Source organism: Ovis canadensis, chromosome 25 (assembly GCF_042477335.2).
Source record: "Ovis canadensis isolate MfBH-ARS-UI-01 breed Bighorn chromosome 25, ARS-UI_OviCan_v2, whole genome shotgun sequence".
Taxonomy (NCBI): Eukaryota; Metazoa; Chordata; class Mammalia; order Artiodactyla; family Bovidae; genus Ovis; species Ovis canadensis.
In genome coordinates, this window is record NC_091269.1 from 41,861,323 (window position 1) to 41,874,927 (window position 13,605).

General features: G+C 39.6%; 1 protein-coding gene across 2 annotated transcripts in view; it reads right to left on the reverse strand.

The window, feature by feature from the left end:
• DNAJC12 (DnaJ heat shock protein family (Hsp40) member C12) overlaps positions 1-13,605 on the reverse strand; it is a 42,260-nt gene that overhangs the window by 9,183 nt on the left and 19,472 nt on the right. For both annotated transcript variants that reach the window (XM_069572519.1, XM_069572518.1), the window contains one exon: positions 7,886-8,025. In XM_069572519.1, coding sequence (XP_069428620.1) covers positions 7,886-8,025 — 140 coding nt within the window. The remainder of the gene's footprint in view (positions 1-7,885; positions 8,026-13,605) is intronic.

A 13,605-nucleotide genomic window follows, 5' to 3' on the forward strand; every position in this document is an offset into this window, starting at 1 on the left:
GTTGTCCCCTCCTCCTCCTGCCCTCAGTCTTTCCCAGCATCAAGGTCTTTTCTAATGAGTCAGGTCTTTGCATCAGTGACCAAAGTATTAGATCTTCAGTATCAGTCCTTTCAGTGAATATTCAGGGTTGATTTCCTTTAGGATTGACTGGTTTGACGTCCTTGCAGTCCAAGGGGCTCTCAAGAGTCTTCTCCAACACCACAGTTCAAAAGCATCAATTCTTAACTCTCACACCCATACATGACTACTGGAAAAAACCATTGGTTTGACCCTATGGACCTTTGTTGGCAAAGTAATGTCTCTGATTTTTAATAAGCTGTCTAGGTTTATCATAGCTTTTCTTCCAAGAAGCAAGCATCTTTTAATTTCATGGCTACAGTTACCATCTACAGTGATTTTGGAGCCCAAGAAAATTAAGTCTGTCACTGTTTCCATTGTTTCACCATCTATTTGCCATAAGGTGATGGGACTGGATGCCATGATCTTAGTTTTCTGAATGTTGAGTTTTAAGTTAGCTTTTTGACTCTCCTCTTTCACCTTCATCAAGAGGCTCTTGAGTCCCTCTTCGCTTTCTGCCATAAGGGTGGTAACATCTGCATATTTGAGGTTATTGATATTTCTCCCTGCAATCTTGATTCCAGTTTGTGCTTTATCCAGCCAGGCATTTCACAATATGTACTCTGCATATAAGTTAAACAAGCTGAGTGACAAATACATATTTGACGTACTCCTTTCCCAATTTTGAACCATTCTGTTGTTCCAGGTCTGGTTCTAACTGTTGCTTCTTGACCTGCATACATGTTTTGTTGGAGTTTTCTTTAAGGAAACTCATGGCACAAAGCAGGAAGTTAGTCAATATTTAATGTGAAATATATGTCCTAATTTTAAGTTAATTCACTTCAAGTCCAGTTACCATCAAATAACAAGAACTTTTAAAATATCTCTCCATTTGGTTTTTTTTTAAATGATATTATGGATTTCCCTCAGAGAAGGCAATGGCACCCCACTCCAGTATTCTTGCCTGGAAAATTTCATGGACGGAGGAGCCTGGTAGGCTGCAGTCCATGGGGTTGCGAAGAGTAGGACACGACTGAGCAACTTCACTTTCACTTTTCACTTTTCTGCATTGGAGAAGGAAATGGCAACCCACTCCAGTGTTCTTGCCTGCAGAATCCCAGGGACGGGGGAGCCTGGCGGGCTGCTGTCTCTGGGGTCGCACAGAGTCGGACACGACTGAAGTGACTTAGCAGCAGCAGCAGCAGCAGCATGGACTTCCCTGGTGGCTCAGACGGTAAAGCACGTGCCCACAATGCAGGAGACCCAGGTTCAATCCCTGGGTCGAGATCTCCTGGAGAAGGAAATGGCAGCCCACTCCAGTATTCTTGCCTGGAAAATCCCATGGACGGAGGAGCCTGGTAGGGCTACATTCCACGGGGTCACAAAGAATCAGACATGACTGAGTGACTTCACTTTCCCCTCATTCAATGATAGAATTATTCTGGAGACTTTTTATGAATGTGCCTGTATACATTATGGAAGTTTTCTGAAAGAAAACACAAGAAACTACAATGGTAGCTTTCTGGGAGAGGGAAGTAGAACTGAGGTATGAAATAAAGGTGGACTCACTTTTTATTACATATCCTATTGTACTAGTTTTCTTTTTTAAGTGTTTTATTATTTTTTAAGTTACAGTTTTAAAAAATCAGGGACCATAAATCAAGTGTTGGGCATTCCCCCATTGACTTCTGGCTAAACTTTTATATTTTTAGACAAACACAAGATTCAAAACACTTGAAAACTCTCCCCAGAAACTCGATATCCTAGAATGGTGTCCGATATACTTGGTAGTGGTCCTTTGCCAAATAATTTAACTGTGTAATTTTTCCAGCCTAGCTCTGGCTACTGATGGTGATGTCAGGAGTGAGGAAAAAATGAAAAATGGATCTTCAAAATGGAGCAAAGGTAAGAGACAGTTACTTTTACCCATGCATGCTTCTGGACCCTTTTCACATATGTCTTATATATGTATTTCCTTCTCTCTTTTTTTGGCTGAGCTGCATGGCTTTCAAGACCTTTTTTCCTTGGCCAGGGATTGAACCTAGACCATGGCAGTGAAAGTGCCCAGTCCTAACCTTGGGACTTCCAGGGAACTCTCTGTATTTCCTATTAAGATGTTTAAAACTGGATGGATGTGTAGATAAATTAAAGGTAGAATAGATGAATACAGAGTAAGAAATAGAGTTTGCTGTATCAAGAATATTCAAGTAGAATAATTAGCTGTGGCATAAGCCAAAATAATAAACATAACTGTTTCTTGAAATCTCATCTGATACTGTGGGATGCTGTTCCTAAAGCACTACTGAACAGTAACCTCTGTTACTCAGAAACCGAAGAAAAACCCATAAGCCATGTATTGGGGCAAATTAAAACCGTAGAATAAATTATTTTCCTAATAATGAGGATATTGTTTTCCTGTACTAAAAAGAAAAAAAAGAATAAAAGCAAAACAAGAGCACAAAGCAAAAACAAAAACATTGATTTTCTGAAGTCCAAGGCTTAGTGAATAAACTCAGAAGTTGTGACATTTAAAAATTGTGCCAAAACTCACAGAAGGGGCCACTGCCTCTGCTACACACCCATCCCATGATGCAAGGGACATCAGGCTTTTCATCTGCAGTGCACTCAGATGAAATTCTCTCAAAATACTGCAGCTGCCAACTCCTTCCCAGAGCACCACTTTATTTGCCAGTTTGAACAAAGCAACATAGGGAGGCGGTGGCCCATTGCATGTGGGCTTGGCCATGTTTGCTCACCCAAGCAACGTGAAGGGGATGGGGCGGGGAAGGAGCAGGGATCATCAGGATCTTACAGAGCTTAGAGTGATACCATCATTTCTTACCACTTGTCTCAGGAGCACTAACACTGACCACATAGACAAGAACCAGGAGAAGCACCTCATCAGAAAAAAGGGAAAGTACAACCTGGTAAAATGCTTCCTTGGAATCTTAAATAAATCTGTTCATCATCATTTTTTAAGAGAATTTAGAAATGTTAATAATATGGTATTTATGAATACCAGCCAACATGATCACAAATGGGATTCCCAGGTGACACTAGTGGTAAAGAACCTGCCTGCCAATGCAGGAGACTCAGGAGGCTCAGGTTCAGTCCTTGGGTCAGGAAGATCCTGGGAGGTGGGCATGACAACACACTCCAGTATTCTTGCTGGGGAATCTCATGGACAGGGGAGCCTGGCGGGCTATAATCCATGAGGCCACAAAGAGTCAGACGTGACTGAAGTGACTGAGCACACACATAACAAATAGATGATCTCAATTAAATTAAAAGGCACAAAGATACACTCAAATATAGATAAATATATATATATAGATACACATACATAAAACATACATACTAAAGGGCAATATAGCCTTGTGCACACCCTAAAACCATAAGGATATTCAAGCCTTCTGCTTTGATCCAACCAGAGAACTCACTTCTTCCCACATTCAACCTGTCTCTCCTCAGCTGCAAAGGAGCATCATCCTAATTCCTCTTCCCCAAAGAAAGACCCCGTAAAGCAATGTCATCATTCAGTGTAACCGGCTCTCACGCTAACAAATGATGGGCAGAAAACACTGGAAGGAAATGCATCAAAATACTAATGGGGTTATCTTGGCATGGCAGCATTATAAAGTCTTTTTTTTTTCTTTTTATATTTTGGTGTCTTCTAAATTTTCTCTGACAAGTCTATATATATGTACAACTAGGTTTTAAATTTTTAATGAAGGACTTCCCCAGTGGTGCAGTGGTTAAGACTTCTCACTTCCATTGCAGGAGACACAAATTTGATCCCAGGTAGGGGAATTAAGATATGGCATGCCAAAGGGTGTGGCCAAAAATTAAAAATTAACAAAATAAAAATTATATGGAGTTATGATTGCCAAAATATATTAAGGAGGGAGCTTCTGGGTACCAGTAATATGTGTGTTGGGGAGAGGAATGGTTACAAGTATAGACTTCACAACTGTTTACTAAATTATAAACGCAGGTGTTGAGCATTTTTCTGTAGGTTTTATTTCAAAATAAAAGTCTTAATTTTAAAAAGAGGCAACGGCTTCAGCTGGTGTAAAATATAAGCTAGTTTTAGTTTGGTTGGTTTGGATCTGTTGTTATTGTTTTGTTTCCTTCGTTTCTTGGGTTTTTTGCATGTGCAAGGAATAGAGGAGGCTGGCCAGTGGCTTTGTCTGTGGAGGGCAAAGGATATTGAGAAACTTAGTGAAAAACTGAGAGTAAGAAATGCAAACTTTCAGGTCCAGAGAACTGAAAACGTGAGCTATATGTGTCACAGGTCAGCTAGGTGGCCTGAATACAATATCTTGACTCTCTGTCTCAGTACTTCTCTCTCAGAATAAAAGCGCCTACAGTCTGCCTTAGATGACGGCGTGAGGATTAATGACTGACCTATAGTAAATACTCTGAAAGCATTTGTAGCAACTGATACAGCATGGGACACTTTTAACAGCTTATGAGAATGTTTTTCTCAGAATTTTATTGTGACTGTGGCTTTGCTGTAACCCTTTCCCCAGAAGCATCCTCAAGCCATTTTGGAGGAAGAACCATTCACACCGTGGATCCCTTGGGGTAAAACCATATAATAAGACAGTAATGATTTCCCTAAGATTCTTTAAGCTGGAAAGGTATCTGTTTTCAAGTTATTCCAAGATCTGAAGGCCACCGTTACTGAAGTCCCCACTTCATAGTCCCTTTTTTAAAACCAACATTACATATCTAGATTTAAATTTCCCTCTTTTAAACCAATATTACGTATCTAGACTTAAATTTCCAACATATTCATTGACCTGATCGAATTCTTTTTTAGTTGTATAGTTGCCTTACAATGTTGTGTTAGTTTCTACTGTACAGAAAAATGGAAGAGCCATTCATACATATATATCCTCTCCCTTTTGGAGATAGATTTATCAAAAGTTTTACAAGTTAAACTATCAGGAGGAGCTTCTAAAAAGGAAAAAGGAAAATCAATAGCTGGTTAAGTGACAAGGACTTGCTGTGGGGAAAAAAATACAAATTAGAGTTTCATCACCATTGAATGATAGAAATGTATCATCCCTGAAGCTGTGTGAGGAATTCCCTGTAGGAGATTCTCATGATAGGAACCTGTGTGATGCTGCAAAAGTGCATTGTGATTTGTCCTTAGGGCAAGCAAACATGCAGATATGTTTTAGATAAATGTCACCTAAAATTTCAAGTCCTGAATTATAACCACTTTATCGTCAGAATGGCGTATGTAGTATATCTAGTCCAAATACCCTAATGATGATATTTATCTACACAATGGTAGTGATCTAATAGGTGCTGAACAATACTGGGTATGACAATTGTTATTAATTTCTCTAGAGTAGTGAGTGTGAAAGGATGGACAAAAGATGCACACACACAAAAAAAATGACAACTAAAATGTTATAGAGAACCTTACTTCTGCATGTGAGGATCGCATGCAGAAGTCACTATGAGAATTAGAACAGAAGGGAATGAAAGGAAGTTACAGAAAGTCTATCTGGGACTTCCCTAGTGGTGCAGTGGTCAAGAATCCACCTGCCAAAGCAGAGGACATGAGTTCAATGTCTGGTCCAGAAAGATCCCAGGTGCTACATGACAACTAAACCTGTGTGCCACAGTTACTGAGCCCATGTGCCTCAACTACTGAAGCCTGTGTGCCCCGAAGCCCATGCTCCACAGCTAGAGCAAGCCCAACACAGCAACAAAGACCCAGTGCAGCCAAAAATAAATAAATAAATAAATAAAATTTTTTTAAAAAAGAAAGTATATGCAGTGAGGTACAAAACACATGAAACTTGGTATAGGGGTTTCAAAGTTCACTGAGGAAGAAATACAGAAACAGCATGGTTGAGCCCAAACAAAGACTGTGCAAGGAAAAATGTCACTGCTGATTTAAAGTGGAAAGATATGCATTTCATCATTTTTGTACCACTAATGAAAATAAATCCCGAACCAAACGCTAGCCCAGCATAGTAGTTCAACATTGCTGACAAGACCAATAATGCAGCCAGTAAGATCTGAAATGTAATTATTGTAAGCCCTCAAACACTTCATAATTAAACTAAATTCTAAGCAGAAATGATGTGTTTGGAGATAGGCCATTAGTATTTAATGGAAAGACATCTGCAATATAAATTAGAACAGGGACTTGGAGAAAAGTTTTTGAAAAATCCACAGCTAACTTGATATTAGCAGTTAAAATTAAGTAATACAGTTCAGTGGGTCACCAAGAAAAATGAACTATAAATCAAAAGGCATTAAAATAGCAAGGGTCACTAATTCACTAGCAGTTACAGTATATAATACTCAAGAGAATAGAAATATGGTTATATAGAGGTGGCAGAACAATGTTTAGTCAGAGTTAACAAGGAATTTTGGATAGACAAAATGTAGAAGAAAAATCCTATTTTTGAGTATGTGAAGCTAAGTCACTATTTTTTTAAAGATTTTCTAGATATTTTGTTTGTATATTCAACAGTCTTATGGTTAGTCCTTCATAAATAATTAACCAACTGTAAACAAATCATATAAATATACACTGCATTCTAAAATGAAATGAAGAAAACCATTTACATGTTATATAGAGTGGCTTTCACTATATACTTTGAGAGTTTTGCATTGTTCTTCCCCATCACTTCAAAGACCCTCCCTCACTGGTACAGGTCATTTATCAATGAAAAATCAATTTGATCAAGTCTTGTTTAAATAAAAACTATTAAGAAGGAATCTGAACATAACCCTGAAGAACTGGAATTTAAGAGATGTGAATCACTTTATACACTTATTCTAACATGTCCCTGAACACTTCCTTATAAGGTAACTTCTCCATTTTTAAGTCTCATGTTATAGAAAAGTATTCCTGTAGGGAAAAAAAAAAAGGCAGATTAAAAAAATCATGTAAATCATGACTAAGAATGTAGAAACCTTTAAAATTACATTCTCTCTACAATCTACAATGGTCCATGGAAGGACAAAATAAATATATAACATAAAAGTTATAGAGATTATTTTATATTCGGTTTTTTTAATGGCGTGGAAGAAAATAACAGAATGGTTTTAAAAGTCTCTCTGCATCTATCCAATAATTCTTTTACCAAAATAATAACAGGAATAGTTTACAAATTTCTTTGATTAATCAGGTCCTGTTTTTATTGACTTTATTAAGTTTTGAAAAGAGAACAAGCTCATATGAACTAAAAAGATGGAGCATATGAATTTGCATTGGTTCAAACTTCAGCAGTGTTGTATGAGCAACTTGAGAAGCACAGTTATCAGAATGTATCAAACAATAGATGATAACAGGAAGCATATGTATATACATATTCATGTATACAAATCTACATATACATATACAAACAGCCAAAGAGACTGAAAAGCATAGTCGGAGATTCTTCTGACCCTGATGTATTGCATTTCCTTTCACAAGATTTTGTGGATACTGCATTGTATCCAGATTCTACCAGCTTCTTGGTCTTTTCTCTCCTCTTGTCCACTGACACTTTAAGCTACTGGGCTGTGTGCTGTGCTTAGTTGCTCAGCCATGTCCAACTCTTTGCGACCCATGGACTGTAGCCTGCCAGGCTCCTCTGTCTATGGGAAGTCTCTAGGCAAGAATATTGGAGTGGGTTGCCATGCCCTCCTCCAGGGGATCTTCCCAACCCAGGGATGGAAACCAGGTGTCCCACATTGCAGGCGGATTCTTTACCATCTGAGCCACCAGGGAAGCCCCTTTAAGCTACTATGTGAGTCTAATCCAGGGCAGCCTGAGCTTCAAAAATTCCCTTCATCCCAGCGAGAAACCTACCATTTTCACCGAGTCACTCAAAGCTTCCCACTGCTGGAATGACATTGATATCTGGCTCCTTCGCCACTGGTCATAGCGGGCTCGACTTGCTTCATTAGTCAAAATGTCCTTTGCCTTCTGCAGTTTCTGAAAAGTCTCCACTGGAAAACAAATCAGAAAATGAGCATGCCCCAGAGGAGTTATTTTAAATGCCCAGTCAAACTGATCTCACTGAAATATGTCTGTTATTTACCAGCTATGTAACCTTGGGCCAATTCACTTCATCAAGCTTTCTTTTCCTCGTTTATAAAGTGTACCATAAGGACAAGTGAGATAATATATGCAAAGTACCTGGCTCACAGTTTATCCACTCCCTTTACTGAGCTCCAGTGATGTGACAGGTGCTATCCCAGGTGCTGATGATGCAGATATGAGCAACAGACATAATTTATCTCATGGGATAGACATTTACAAACATTGGATAAGTTACAATCTTTTCTGTGTGTGTGTGTGTGTGTGTGTGTGTGTGTGTTCAGTCACTCAGTCGTCTCTGACTCTTTGCAACCCCCTAGACTGTAGCCCGCCAGGCTCCTCTGTCCATGGAATTTTCCAAGCAAGAATACTGGAAAGCGGTAAAGAATCTCCCTGCAATGCAGGAGATCCAGGTTCAATCCCTAGGTATGGAACAATTCCCTAGAGGAGGGCATGGCAACCCACTCCAGTACTCTTGCCTAGAGAATCCCATGGACAGAGGAACCTGGCAGGCTGCAGTCCATAGGGTCACACGGAGTCAGACACGACCAAGCAGCAGCAGCATGGAATCTAGAAAGATGATACTGATGAACCTATTTGCAGAGCAGCAATGGAGATGCAAACGTATAGAACAGACTTATGGACACTGTCAGGGGTTGGGGAAGGAGAGGGTGGGACGAATGGAGTGAGTAGCGTGGAAACATGCACACTACCATATGTAAAATAAATAGCCAGTGTGAATTTGCTGTGTGACTTGGAACTCAAACGAGGACTCTGGTGACTATTCTGTGACTAGGGGGTGGGATGAGTATAGTTTCTTGTTCACAACAACCTTATCAAGTTCAGGTTATTAATATTAGTATTATTCACATTTTATATGATCTAAAGAGCTAAATGAGGTTAATGTAACTTGTCCTAAGCTCCAAGTGATGGAGCACAATTCAAATCCAAGCCTGCCAGGCTCTCCAGCTGGTGCTCACCAGGCTACACTTGACTGCCTCCTGCCCCTTCCATTTTCCTGCAGTACATGTTACCCTCTAATCCCCACTTTCTCCTTCATCTCTGAGGATAATGAAAATGTCATCATTCATCACTAAGATCCAGGTTGTGCCCTTGAGAAACTTAGAGTCTAGTAAGGAAGCAGACATATAAATAAATCATTTCAGTACAGTGTGCGAAAGAGAAATACAGAAGTAAGATTAATTGTGCTTGAGGGGTCAGGAAATGCTTCACTAGTTTCCTCTACACTTGGGGTCATCCTTGACTCTTCTCTTTCTTTCACATCTCATTTCTAATTCATCAACAAGCCCTGTTGACTGTATCTGTGGAGTCAGTATACCTTTAAACTATACCCAAGCTTTGACCTCTTGCCCCTGCCTCCACTGCCATCACTCTAGTCCAAGCCACCATCCTCTCTTGGCTGGATGATTATATTAGCTGCTCAACTCATCTCCTTGCCTTTGCCTTGCTTTATCTTCTACCCAGCAGTCAGAGTGGTCTTTTCAAAAATAAGTTACATAGGGGATACCCTGGTAGTCTGGAGACTGGGACTCCACACTTTCATAGCTGAGGGCCTGGGTTCAACTAAGACTCTGCAAGCCACACAGCATGGCCAAAAAAGGGAGGAAAAAAAAAGGAAGAGGGGCTTCACTGGTGGTCTGTGGCTAAGACTCCACATTCTCAATAGAGGAGGCTGGGATCATTCCCTGACCAGAGAACTAGATCCCACATGCCAGAACTAAGAGTTCACATGCTTCAACTAAAGATCCTGTGTGCCACATCTAAGAATCAGCACAGCCAAATAAATAAATAAAATTTTAAAAAATTTTAAATGATCTTAAAGAAAATAGAAAGTAAAAGAAGTCACATAATATCACTCCTCTGCTCAAAATCACTTCCATTTTTACTTTTCATTTTTGTTGGAATTAAACTGAAAATTCTCACCATGGCTATTAGGTCTGACATACTCTGCCTGCTCTCTAACCTTCTCTTCCTTCTCCAACTTCATTTCCTCCTACTTTGCCCATCTCCTTCACTACAGCCATAGTAGCTGCCCTGATGTTCCTTGAGTACACCAAGCACACTGCAGCCCCAGGACTTGGAACTTGCTGTCCTTTCTGCCAAGAACACTTTACCCTAAGCACTCACACAGCTTACTTCTTCCAGATGTCAGCTTGGGTATTGTCTTGTTGATGGAGTTTTCTCCAACCTTCTACATAAAATAGCTGCCCACCCCATCAGCCCCATTCCTTTATCTCCCTTACTCTGCTTTACTTTTCGTCATGGTACCTGAGTGTGTGCTAAGTCACTTCACTCATGTCTGACTTTGTGCGACGTTATAGACTGTAGCCTGCCAGGCTCCTTTGTCCATGGGATTCTCCAGGCAGGAATACTGGAGTGGGTTGCCATTTCCTCCTCCAAGGGATCCTCCCAATCCAGGTATCGAACCAGCATCTTTTATGTCTAACCTGCAATGGCAGGAGGGTCTTTTACCTCTAGTGCCACCTGGAAAGCCCCCATGGTACCTACCCCCTGACATTAGGTACAGTTATTTGTTTATAATCCTCCATGAGAATGCAAACTCCATGAGGGCAGAGACTTCGTTTTGTTATCTGCTGCCTCCCTTGTACTAAAGAGGTGTAGCAGGTGCTCAAAAAGTATTTGTTCAATGAATGAATGAGCAGAGGCTTCCAATCTGAATGTGAATATAAAGATGTTCATAGAATGCTATTACCTAAGCTACAAGCACCAAAAGAGTGACATGCCCTTAAAACATTTTGTGAATTAGGCACCTTTTAATAGTGTTAGTGGGAAAAATAATTAAAATTATCCTGAGAGACGCTTAAAAATACCTCATGGGAAGTAGTCAATGTCCTCTGAAACAAAAGATGTTAGGACAATGTATAGTCAGTACTGATGGTACCACCATACCAATTGTGAAACTAATGAAATACTTCTGTACCCCAGTTGGTAAAGGGCTACTGTTCCTGAGCTCTCATCCCCCAAAACCACTACTTCAACTATTCCTTCAGCAACCAGAGATACTGCCCAACATGGCAGGGTTCCTCCTGGACCCTGTCCAAAGCTGAGCAGCACAGGTGCTTAATATATCATTAAATATTTAATATCACTGCTGGAGGTAGTAGCAATTGATGGATTAAAAGGAAAATCCTAAAGGTGGGGCTATTGAAAGAGAAGGAAAACAAATACATAAAAAACATCTTGCAATAGCTGCCAGCTCGAGTGAGTAATCCTTCCTGTTGCTGACGACAATGTAAATGTACCAAGATATAAACGAGATGTCACTTTTTCCAACAGAAATAAAAAGCTCATTAAATTATTACCACGGATGCACACACCAGTGACTACCAGAGCAGAGGTTGTAAAAATTTACATTTTTATCTACGATTCACCTTCTCTTTGCACATTATTGTTGGCCTCATTTTTCAGAGTTTCCAGAATGAAAGAAATTATTCTTATGTCAATCCCTCAACAGCAGATGATAAGCAGAAAGCAAAAGAGACCTTACCTCTCCTGTTAGGTGGCCTTTTCTTTGTTCCACACCTTCACCACATTTAATAAAAATGAGCTTGGATTTATATTTGTCCTTTAATATACCATCTAATCAAATGAATCATACAAGATAAACATGTACCAGTTCTGGGAAGGGAGATTTCATTTGATAAGCTTATACAAGCAAATGATGATGGAATATTTAAGAAACATTCCAATTTAACGCCAGATCTGCTTTGAAAATACAGCGGTCCTCTTAATTCATATTTCACAATAAAAATTATATTATTATAATAGCCACATTTTAACTGTAGGCCACTTAAAATTACTTGAGAAATAATAATGAGAAGAAGTCAGGATATGCTTTGAAAACAATCTGGAGGAAAATATATCCACTGTTAACAGTGGTTCTCTGGCAAAGAGAGATAAGAGCAGACTTTCACTTTCAACATTATTTAATACCGTATGTTATTTTTATTCTAAGAGAAAAAAAGCAATAAAGAGTTTTCAAAGTAGGAAAACATTGAGAGATTGAAAGATTTCAGTTAGTAAAAGACAAAGAGTTCCCCTTCTTCAAATATTCAGATGTCTCTGAAGCCTGTAAATCAGTAACAAAAATACCATTTCACAGGTCCTTAAGTTAGTCTGAAATCTCTTCAGGGTCAAAGGGAAGTTAATAAAGGGTTGACTTGAAACCATTAGTGTCACACACACACACACACATATACACACAGGACTGGCATGAGCACCAACCAGCGGCTTTTGATCTCAGTGACTCAATTTCTATAGCACGACCAGTCCTGCCTGCATCACCCACTGCAAAACGAGGATCTCAAAAAGCCTTAGATTTAGAGTTTTTTTATGAGAGAAATGGCTAATATTTACTTACAAAAAAACTGCCCCATTTTGTTAAATTTTTCTCTTGCAGTACTTCATAGAACAAGTACACTGAATCATAATTGCCGACATCCATTGAGTTCTTCCCACATGCAAAATACCTCATTTAATCCTCACAGCAGATACATGAGATTCCCAGGTGGCGCAATGGTAAAGAATCTGCCTGTCAAGGCAGGAGATGCAGGAGACTCAGGTTTGATCCCTGGGTCAGGAAGATCCCTTGGAGGAGGGCATAACAACCCACTCCAGTATTCTTGCCTGAAGAATCCCATGGACAGAGGAGCCTAGCGGGCTACAGGCAATGGGGTCACGAAGAGTCGGACATGACTGATCAATTGAGCACACACAGACACAGAAGAGGTGATGATATGCTATTAGTCTCCCATTCTGCCTAGGAGAATGCTGAGGCTCAAAGAGGTTGCCCAAAATCAACTAGTTCATAAGTAGGAGCTAGGAGCAATGCAGACACACAGACCTGTGTTCTTGTCTACTACTCCATCATACTACCAAACCAGTCATTTCAATGGCAATGGTTGAGACTACATTTAGCAAGCCAAAAAGCCATATTACACAAGTTTGATTTCTTCTATCTGCATTTGCTCTACAGGCTTAGCTTTTTACCTTAATGAAATGTGTTTCCAAAATCTGTCCAATATATTCTGGATTTCAGTCAAGCTAAAACCAGCATCAGGGTGAATTTTTGTTTCACATTTTAAAGTATTTTTTATCAGTAACCTTAACCCTTCTGCAAGTATGTAAAGAACGACTTAAATTTTCAGGAAGTCATGTTCATCCAAATTAAGTAAATAGACGCTTGAACATGTTTGAAAACAATTCCTATCCAAAGGTTGAATCATCTATCTATTGCAAGCCTGAACAAAGGAAGATATTAGTGTCTGTGTATCTTTTCATTTTAAACAATATGTACACAGTCTAGTGTTTCTCTGAACAGGAAACCTTCAGGTCCCCGTACATGGAACTCCCGTCACCATGGCAACTAGAATGGCAATGACTGCACAATGATTCATCATGTATCCTTAATGGAAATCATTTGCCGTGACAGAAAAACAACTCAACGC